The 11364-nt window shown below is 39.2% G+C and overlaps 1 protein-coding gene across 1 annotated transcript in view; it reads right to left on the bottom strand.

The window, feature by feature from the left end:
- Nucleotides 1–11364, bottom strand: part of METAP1D (methionyl aminopeptidase type 1D (mitochondrial)) — a 27506-nt gene that overhangs the window by 3096 nt on the left and 13046 nt on the right. The window contains exon 6 of the mRNA XM_009996308.1: nt 7930–8093. Within this exon, the coding sequence (XP_009994610.1) occupies nt 7930–8093 (164 nt within the window). The remainder of the gene's footprint in view (nt 1–7929; nt 8094–11364) is intronic.

Below are 11364 nucleotides of genomic sequence, written 5' to 3'. Positions count from 1 at the left end.
TTGCTGTCCTCTGGCTGCTGGGCCCCCCTGTGCCCACAGGCTTCACTCTGAGGCTCTGCCCTCATTTGAGCAGTGGTGGAGGCAGTGGTGCAGGTGGTGACTTGAGGCAGCTTAGCCAGGAGAGCTGCCCACATCTGAAACGGAAATGTATGGAGATTTTGAGCGATCAGGAGATGGATTTAAAATGACAAGGAAGTTACCCCTGTCCCTGCATGCCCTCCCCACACTATTTCTAAAAAGAAACAGGAGCAAAGCAGGAAGGTACTTTAGCCTGAAAAGATTTCAACTACAACATTAAAAGCTTCATTTATTTGTTTTAAATTGAGCTAGGCACTTAAAAACTTCAGGTTTGCCTATATTTACACCCTAGCAAAAGCCTTCTCAGAGTTGGACTACAGGTGGCAAAGCAGGAAAGTCAAGAAACTCAAATAAAAGTGTAAACTCTCACATAAATTAAAGCATGTTAAATCCCATGGGGAGGCCCTTACTCAGGTGCAAATTTGCCTCAGTTGCTGTGCAGTAATCCCTTTGCACACCAAGCTTCACAGACCCTGCAGTGCTCACTCCAGTGCCCGTGGGTCACTGTCCCAGAATGTAAGGAACCAGAGAATCATAGGACTATTCAGATTAGAAAAGACCCTTGGGATCACCAAGTCCAACCATCATCCCTACTCTACAAAATTCTCCCCATTGCCTCCACTGTGGTGCTCCACCACAGTGAAATGCCAGTCAGAGAGAAGCCAGGTCACTGGTTAATAATGCTGCAGCGTTCTGACCTTAGGAGCGCATTTTAACAGTATTTATATATTACCTTTTACCTACCCATTGCCCTGCTAAAAAAAAGACTCAACACATCACTTTCAGTAACTCTGGAGAAAAATGGATATTTCAAGTTTGGCTGCCCCCAAACTCCAAAGTACTGGCAAAGAGGGCTAGAAGTCGGGCTTCATTTGGTTGTATTCAAAGTCCAGGTGTTTACCTTATACATTGTTAATCTGGAAAAATAATGAATTTTTATGCAGTGAAAAGTCCTTCTAGCAATGGGAAAGACTTTCTCCCATGTCTTTCTATCATATCAGCCGTGTCTGGGTTAAAGACTGAGCCCACTGCCTATGACGATGCTCCATGAGGAGTTAGAAAGCCAGGTTACTCAGAAACACACAAAACAAACCAGAAGATCTCCAGTGACCAAGCCCAGAGCAACATAGATAATGATTCCCATATGGGTGAAGCGATTCTCTGAAAAGAGATGCAAGAAGCCATCCATGCAACATGTAATAAGCTTTTCTTCCACCTTCTTCTGCAAGTTTTTTTGCAAAAGACTGAACAATCTCACTGAGTATTCACAGTATCCCTGGCCACTGAAAGAGTAGGGTCATTTTTTGAGATGTTTTGTATTGCTACAGGATTTCTCCCAAATGCACCTTCTGTAGTAAGGCATAAAGCTTTTTCTTGGTGCAGCTATTATTCTTCTGAGCACCACAGCCACATCCTCTCCTGTGGGCAGGGGAAGCTCTCATGCCAGCACTCAGCCTGTGCCCAGGAGGGTGGCAGCAGCAGCAGCTGTGCTGGGTGTCGGGCACATGAGAGCCAGAGCAGAAAAAAGGCAGTGTTAAGACAATACTCCATTCTTATGCAGTCAAAGAAGTGGTTCTCATTTATATTAGTGGTGAATTCTGCCAATTTCTTGCCCAAAAGCTTGAAACTAACTCTGTTGGCACTAGTTCTTCAGTAGTTACTGTGATCAAAATAGGCATCTTGGAGCTCACTGGGCTTTGCAATCTGCACTGACTGGCACCAGTGCCCCCCTCTTTCCCACTTAATAAGGTTTACATACAGAGCTTGTGTATTCTTTACATAAAATGTAATGTGGCCAATGAATCTGAAGTGACACAGAGAAAGTCTGTGGCGAAAATATACTGCAGCGATGAAACCCAGCCATGTTCACCCTGGTTTTAGTATTTCCATGTGCTTCAGAAGCACCTTACGCCGAATTTCAGAACTTACAGCTTTACTCTGGAGTATTTAAAACACCCTAGTGAGCTTTTTCATCTTTGTGGAGTTAAGAGTAGAACCTCCAGCATGAAAAAAGAAAGCTACTAACCCCAGCTACAACTTGCAAAGGTAATCCTGTAAACATACAACTACATGTTGGCTGTAAATGCTGGCAGGGAGAACTTTGAAACAGCTCTGAGTTGAAGAGTTGATCTTCTTCAGTCTCTCCAGCCTCCAGGATTCCCAGACTATGGAATCCGATAAAAAAATTAGGATGCCATGAAGAGGAGCATTTTTGCTCAAGTTTGCCATTTGCTGCTGACAACAGCTCAACATTTTGGTCTCCCTGACTCATTTCCCAGCTCAGGATCTGTCAGCAGTGGCCCTTCTCAGCTTTCCCTGTAAGGCAGCCAGCTCAGGATCTGTCAGCAGTGGCCCTTCTTCTCAGCTTTCCCTGTAAGGCAACCTTACAAAAGTGCAGCCCCAGCTCCATGCGCTGCTCATTCTGGACAGGCAGCTTAAATCAGACAGCTGGAGGAGCCCCTATTGCAAGCAGGGAAGTAGTGAAGGTGGGAGGCAGGAGCCAGCACAGCTGAGCTGGGCTGCCTGGCATCTGCCATGGGAAAGGAGAGCTGCACTGCTGGGTGGATGTGCCAGCCCAACAGCCCCCTTGGCCAAGAAACATGCCCCAGCCAAACCACTTCCAGAGCAGAGGCTGGGGCAGCAGAGCCACACTGCACCACCAGTGTCAAGAAAGAAAAAAAAAAAAGATTCTTCAGAATAATCAGTCAGAAACATCCATTGACAACATTTATCATCACACCTGTTATTCTTTGAGCCATATTGCATGCTTGGACAGAGGTGAGTTGGGCAGGACTAAAAGCATAATAATGTAATGAGCCCAATACTTATGTTTTAGTGCCATATGTTCCAGCTCAGTGGCTGTTGAGTCAAGGGTACCTGCAGTGCTCCTCCTCCTTTGCAGAAGGCAAGGTGTCTGGCATCAGGATGGACCAGCAGAGGCACATCACTGAGGACCAGGTTGTCCACCTAAACCCATACACAGAGCCTCTAGTATGGTGGCATCATGCTTCTGGGAGTGGACATAGAAGAGCTGAGTGTCCATTCCCTCCTGAGCATCCTCTCCCCATGATGACAGACAACAGTTAACTCTCTGAAAGGAGGGATGAGCGTGGAGACACACTGCTGTCCTGCCAGCAGCCCAACATGGAAACTGCCACAAAGCAGCAACAGACAGGACTGATGCTCTACAAAGCTCTCCCTGATACTCTGGAGCCTCTCCTGAAAGGAGCTTTTGGATGAATGGGGATAAATCCCTCCCACTAAGAAGCTGAAAAGCAGGTTAAAAGAATTTCCTTAGGGGGCTGGCCCTGTGCAGATAGCCTCTGGGAGCATCTATGGGATAACAGGCATCCCAGCTCCAGGAGAAAAAACATCCAGTCTTAGGAGTAGAACTTCTCACTCCGCCCCCCACCTTGTTTTGTTTGTTTTTTGTTTGTTTGTTTGTTTTTGTTTTGTTTGTTTTTGTTTTGTTCTTTTCTGTAAGGGGGAACCTCAAAACCTGCATTTTCTTTTTACCAAATGTAATAAATTATTTCTCAAGGCAGGTCTGGTCCAGTATTCTGAGCCCTTACTGAAGAAAAAAAATGAAACAAACCCCATTTTCAGCATTGGCAGCAACTGTCTCTCTGGGCTCTTGGTGGCACAAGGGAAGGATTTGGTTGACGAGACAAGATGGCACAGACTGCTTCACTACCTAGCTAAGCACCCCAGTGACCTCATCCCAGCTAGGGATGCCTTCCCTGCAGTGCCAGCTTTTCTCCCCAGAGATGAAACTTTATCAACAGTGGTCTTGCAGAGCAGCATGACACAACTGGCTGAAGTTGTTAAACAAATCTGTCTTGCACTTCTGAGCAGCAAACACACTTGGGAAACACTAAAAGCAGTAACAGATCTACAACTGTTTTCTTTTTTAGGTGTTGGTATGAATGTTTTTTTTTTTGTTTGTATGTTTTTTTTAATTAGAAGTAATCATGTTTTCCTTAGATCCAGTGTTAACAAAATGACCACTGAGTGGCACAGCATCAGGCTGAAGTAGATTTGCTAGTGATAAAAATACCTATTTTCAATAGTACCATATTATCTAATTTGAGAAATTACAAAATTATACTGGGAAAATATTGAAGTATTTTTCTCTTAAATAGTAATCCTAGACTGAGGGAATGTGCAAGTTCTGGGATTCCCTATAATGACAATAAATGTTGAGGTATAATTAGTAATACTTTTGAAAGCCAACAATTGTTTTTTTGAAAGAAAGGTACATTTTAGTTCCAAACTGGAACACAAATTACTGTATTTTTCTTACAATAGTGCTGAACTTTTATTTGAGGTTCTCTGTTTCTGAAAGCAGACATGATGGATTGAAATAAAAGATAATTTATTGCAATGCTTACTTTCAAGTGCAGAGAGAAGCAGTGTAATTGTAATTTACAGTAGCTGTCAAGGAAAATCTATCACAGATGACATTAAAATGACTTATTTTGCCTGAGCTACTTATTGTTTAAATGTGCATAATGTGATAGAAACAGATTTTTAAAAAAATCTGCTTTATATTGTTCTAAATTAATATCAAAACATATACTTATGAGTTAAACATTTTAAACCATTTATTAATACTTTCATCACTACTATTTTTTTCCTAGCAGTTGGAAATTAATTTAACAATATAATATTTATGTTTTTTAGCTCTCTATATTAATCCTACTTCTGTGTCCCTAAACTTACTGTCTAAAAAGTAGATTTCAAATTAGATTTGTTTCTTTCTGAGGGAGAAGTGTCAGAAATTGTAGAAGGAAATGGAACATAGTGCCCAATTCTGTTTTGACTGCAGCTGACCAACAGTTTTGCCACCCCTTTCAAGAACAGGTTAGCAAATATTCAAATTTTTTTAAGCAAAGTACTCACAAATCCATGCAATCTTTTATTTGCAACTTATAGCTGATGGGAGAAGGAACTACCATCCATTAAATACTGTGTCAACTATCAAGCTTCCATAGCAAAGACCATGTTAGAATACTGAATGCAAACTTACCTCTGTGATATAATTATTCCCAAACCTCTTGTAGAAATATTCTGATTATTTGTGCCTAAGATACATTCTGCATATCACTTGAGCACCTTTATAGAAACACTGATGAAAGAAACACACTTCCATTCTGATGGGCCTAAGTGTTTTCAGCTTGTAGGTGCATGTTCTCAGGTATTTGTATCTAACTCTTTAGAAATGCAAGGTTTTGATGGATGGATGGGGATGGATATGTCTGTCTGCATGCAAATGTCAAACGATGAACAACCAGAATCACAGAGCTTCACCAAACCAAGGAAATTTTTCAGCAGAGGCAGCATTACAAGTAGTTCTAAACAAATCAGCACATTTAAATTGTCAACACGATGAAATCTTGAGAAATAAAGTTAATGACCTGATTTTTCACTATTTTATATGTAGTTTTGAACAGCCACTAGCTTTGATTAATATGCTGTTCAAAGGGGGCACTGACTATATATTTACACTTTGCAAGTAAACTGACCTCCGTATCAACGCAGCAAAAATCCAATGTCACATTCAAACCTATTATTTTTCTTCTTCTTTTTTCTTTTATTATTATTATTTTTTTATACAGCTAGAATTAATGTAGTGAATCTGTAATGAAATGCATTATCCTGCATGGAGATTTATCAGATTTTCCAATTGAATGCCATGCTTTGCTAGCACTAGCTGGAGTTCACCTGCATGTTGGTGTGGCGTGTGGCTCTTTTTTGTAAAGAGTTAAGTTGAACACAGAAAGAGGGAACAAAGGTCAGCACCCAGCCGCCACTTGAATGTGAGATTTTTCTTTTTATTCCCCTTGATGTATACTAGGCTCTGTGTTATTAGTCTTAATGATGGAAAATTGTAGTGTTGATACAAATCTTTTTTTCAAAGTAGTAGGCGGGAGCTCCATTTGTTAGTAAGTTTTTTTGTGACTAAAAGCCACGGACAGTACATTTATGTAGCAGTAAAAGGCCTAGATGCTCTTTCCATAGCAGAGCTAATTATTCCTACTGTGACCTTACTGATCTACCCTGTTCCTAGTACATCTCATCTGCACGCCTGTTCCTCTGTGTAGATGGTGTCAGAGAATATGAAAAACCCTATAATGAAACCATTTTCATGATGGAGAAAGGCTACTGGAGTTGCACTTGCTACAAAGAGGCTCAATTATATGAGTAATTGTGATAATTTTCTACATTCATAGCCTTCAATGGGGAAAAAAGAATGAGAGCCACAAAGGAAAATTACTTTAACAAGAAAGTACAGAGAGTAAAAATGGAAGAAGAGACAAAAAAGGGGAAAAAATAACCAGAAAAAAAGTTTAAAAAATAGATCTGGAGGGAGGAATAGCAAGACAGGGAGAACAACAGAAATGCTCAAAAAGCCTATGTGCAGCTGTGTTGCACAATTAAATTGAATTTTTTTTTCTGCAGTTGATGAATGTGACTACCGCAAATGTGCCTCTGTAGTTAGCTATCATTTGTTGTTCCGTGACAGGAAAAGGATAATTACCTCTCAGAGAGAATCAAAGGCTGACATGCCCTTTAGACACAGCCATGAATGCAGAGCTCGATAGAATGCTTGAATAAGAATCCAGTGTTCTGTGCCCCCTTCTACTCAAGAATAAATTTTGTTAAAATGCAAGAGCACCACCAGTAAATTTGTTGAACCCTAGGTGTTCAAAAATATGAGGTGCATCTATCGACTCATCCCATTTGCAAAAATAAAACTACATTTTGAATTCACTTCTATTATATTCATGGACAGTAAGATAGTGAGATATGCATTAAATTTCTTTTCCCAGTAGGGGTCTGATTCAACATTTCCTATGAAAGAACAGAAAGACACTATCTTTTTTCTCCGGGCTAGTTAGCCTATAATTTAAAACTGTCAAAAACACAATTTTATACAAAGTCTTCAATAAAAGCTTCTCAGATATAACCCAAAGAGGCTTTACTAAAGTTTGATTCAGACTCTGTTACAATATTTTTAAAGCTCTAAATACATCTAACTGATATTTTGCCGTTCGCTTTTTTCCTTAAAGTATTTGAAGATTTACAAAGAAAAAAAAGCAGCATCCTTTCAAGGTGACTAAGCCTTGCAGCTTTTAAGTAATCAGAATGTATTCACTAGTATGTTGGGACCATTAATAGTCCAGAGAAGTATTGCTTAATGAAATGGATATATGTCTAGGTTTTCTTTTTTTGGCAAACATTTAAAAATAATCCATAGGTACCTTTGAAAAACTGCCTGCAAAAAAGAAGTCATGACTGCATTTATGTGAAGGCTAGAAGAGATGCAAAATAGGGAAAAATTTCTGGATGTGAGATCTTTTTTTTCCTGTGACGTTAGCATGCACTGCTCTTTGTAAGATCAGAAGCTCTCCAGTCAAATAATTTTGTACATTTAAGCAGAAGCTTATTTATGTTGACTAATACCTTTGTAACATTCGTTATTGCTGTATAAAGAAAACAATGTTTTCTAACCTTCTTACATTGTTAGACAGATGTGGTATAGTTCCACACACAAATAAAAAAAAAACCAAAACCCCACAGCAAATTACATGTTAATTTAAATCTACCTTAGGAATATCTTTGACTCCTTCTGCAGTTATCTTTGCTAACCCTAGTGTAATTCACTTAAAAAAAACATAATAAATCTTTTACCCAAGGAAAAACATTATAGCTTGGCAGTTCACATACTGATATCAGACTGAAATGATGGTTTTGAATCATAAAACATGTCATCAGCTTTATACCAAACCACCAATAACCTTTGTCCCACTTGCCAGCCCTCCCTTTACTTGTCAATGTAAGGCTTACCTGATTGTGTTTCCAATTACAGAGAAGGGAGCCCCTGGTCTGCAAGCTGCAATTGCTTCATCTCTACATTTCCTGGCAACCTCCACTAACTTTTGACCAGACTTATCCACATTGCCCACCAAAAAGGTTTCAGAAGTGTCACCATGGTAGCCATTGTAATACGCCTAAACATATGCAGAAACGTAAAGAGATTTTATTGTTTTACATCCAGAAAGAGATTGCCTCCTCAATTAAACCTGTTCTTTCCAGGAATGAGTTATGTATTGCAACAGACAGACCACAGGTAAGCTGCACTTGCAAGAATGAGACTGGAAAACCAAAACATTGCAGAAAGAGAGAGAAAAAAAGAAGGAAAACTGGGAGCTGCCGGGTGCCCACCTGCCCCAAAAAAAAAAAAAGCATGAAAGAATGCCAGGTGTGCAAGGATTCTCAATTAAAAATTCAAAAGCAAAAGTTGTGCCTCTCTGCCCAGCAGTGCCCCAGATGATGACACTGCTCAGCCATAGGGTAGCATGCGAGAAGATGGGCTGGGGCCATGCATGGGCTGAAGGGGGCCCTGGGAGCTGCCGGGTGCCCACCTGCCCCCCCGGGGGCCAGGGACCTGCTGGCACCCCATGGGGACTGGGTGTTAATCCCTGGTGCTGACTGTGGGAGCTGGAAGACCCATCAGCACCTGGCAGGGAGACGCGTGCCCCTGCAGCCAGCACCCCTCAGCGGGTGAGAGGGGTACCCCACTGCCAACACCCAGAGGGAGCCCCATGGACAGCATGGAACAAATCCACCGCCCCAGCTGCATGTTTTCTTTAATCTAATTTTTAAACTGCAACGTGGCATTAGCATTGGGTTTTATTTCTGATTTCCAGAGATTAATTTTAAAAGAGAATAAACATACTGTTCTGGCACCACGAAGTTTCGTGTGCTGAAAACATGGCACCCTGTTGAATTAATTACATACTATGGTGTTTTGTTTGGTGGTTGTTTTTTTTTTTTTTTACATGCCATAGGTTTTAAACCTCCGTTCACCAGAAATTCTCTGCCAGGTACAGGAAAGTCTGACTCATTAAAATGCGGTTTGCAGCTCTGTAGAATGGCAGGCAGGCACATGATTGTGAGACAAAGCCAAATTTCCCTACAGAAAGACAAATTACAATGGTGCACAGTTTTGATCTTCTAAAATGTTTTCACCCCCAACAGTGAGCAACCATCCTTCTAGGACTCATAACTCACCAAGCTCAAAGCACTGAACTTTTGCCACCGGCCAGCTATTTCTGAAAGACAGACTCACATTCTTTTTGGTTGATTCCAAATGAAAAAATAGCCAAATCAACCTGGCTACAGACAGTTTATCCCAAGGCCAGGTTTGTGTTTGGGCTGAGATGTGAAGAAAACACAGGCAGTTATGAGTGAGGGACATTTTAAAGAAAGGTGAATGCCAGCAAGGGTCCAACCATGCTGCCACCACTATGGTGAAAAGCTACTGCAATCCCCTGCAATCTACACCTTCCTCTGCCAGTTCAGACTGTCACTGGATTTTATTATTATTTTTTTAATATTAATTTGATGCCCATTGGACAGGTTTTAATCTAGCTAGCTCATATTTAAACTGAACTACTTAATTTTTAGCTCTAGCAAGTACAACACACAAACCCCCAGCATTAAACATCATAATCCTGGAAAAGCAAATACCGATTTAAAACACAGGCAAGCTTAAAAAAATGTAATATTTTCTGCAGCCCATCAACTGCAATTACCTATTTTTGACATTGATAAGCTACAACCACGGCAATTATAACACACTAATTCCTTAAAAGTCAATGAAAGAACCAAGCTATAAGAAATGTTAACCTGGTAATGGTGGCCTGAAAACTGCCCTATGCTGAGGATTCAGTGATGAGTAATGCTTTTGTTTCCACACGAAAAAACATTTTAAAAACTGCATGATTCAAGCCAATAAAATATGTGTTTAATCTATGAAATTCTACCATCTTAATTGTGCAAAAATGGATTTTTTCTTCAAATAATGTGTACATAGTGTGAAATGTTTACACCAGAATATTATTTAATAATTTTCTAGAACCCATAAACAACTATAAACAATTTGTTGCAAAATATTTACTTTGATTTTTATTCTGTCCACCTGTAAAACATCTCGATTTTGCTCATTGAAGATAAGATAAAATAAAATATAATTAACAATGCTGCAAAATAGTATTTTTTCCTCAGATATTTTGGAACTGAGTTATTATCAAACACAGCACAGTTCAGTTTTAAATGCTAAAAAATCTTTATAAAGATAATCAGCAATTGCCATCCTTGCAGGAATCTTCATATTCACATAAACATCAAGATTTATTTAATTTTATGAGGGTAAACAGAAAACAAATTAAACTATATCTTCAAAAAGACCCCTATAATTTGGTCTGACATTATTTGTAAAGCAGAGTGGACAAAATGTAAAAATGTTCAGTTTAAATATAAATTATATGTGATATGAGCCTACACTTTTTTTTTTAATTAAAGAGTCATTATTATCCCAAAAGATTAAAAAAAAATCAAATAAAAATTACAAAGAAGCCAGATGTTAAATCCTTTGCTGTTGCAAACAGATTTAACCTAATAAAATGAGCAAAGCTACATCAGTTCACACAAGTAAAAATTTAGGCCAAAAATATACTTTAAAAATGATAAATTACACTGTGTAAACCAAATACTCAGAATTCTACAACTGTTAAGTATGGAGATGGCATGAATTCAGTAAGACTGAAAAAAAAACCCAGTTCTGGATCACATGTAAGTATACCATGGGAAAAAGGTCACTGACCCTAATTTTAGTAGAAAAAACATTTTAGGAAGCTTGAATCTCATGCTCAGACGTAGGTCTGCTAGAGATTCCTTCCCTTCAGTCGGTATGAAATTTGGGCCCATGGAAAATAATCTCAAGTTACAGAGAGTTTCTTTAATGATTAAAAAAGCTTATTTTTATGAGATGTTACTCCCTTGTATGTGATATGTTATTGCAAAATAATAGTTGGATTCAAAAGACATCTGTGCTCATATTAGAAATAAACTGCACTTTGGGAAAATAAAAACAAGCACAGTAAAAAGAAAAAAAAGCTTCTGCACGAGACTATTTTTTCCCCCTAAATGAAATGAGAATTAGGTTTCCAGTTTCTGTACTTGCTCCTAAGAAAATCCAGGCAGTGTTTATTTAAATAGCTATAATTGACCATTCTCTGGAAATATTAAGTCATAGTTATATCACACTATTTCTGTTTATGTGCAAAACGTTCAGGGCTTTTATACCAGAAATGGAATACAACACTACCTTCAGGGATTTTAATAAATGTAGGGAACACTGCTAGCAAAAGAGTTGCTGTCCAAATAGACTGACATACACAGGCCAATGTAGCCTCTAATGACAGAGTAAGATAATGA

The sequence above is a fragment of the Chaetura pelagica genome, unplaced genomic scaffold (genome assembly GCF_000747805.2).
Source record: "Chaetura pelagica isolate M959 unplaced genomic scaffold, ChaPel_1.0 scaffold3, whole genome shotgun sequence".
Lineage (NCBI taxonomy): Eukaryota > Metazoa > Chordata > Aves > Apodiformes > Apodidae > Chaetura > Chaetura pelagica.
The sequence above is the reverse complement of the archived record's forward strand: the minus strand, read 5'-3'. Positions and strand labels throughout refer to the sequence as shown.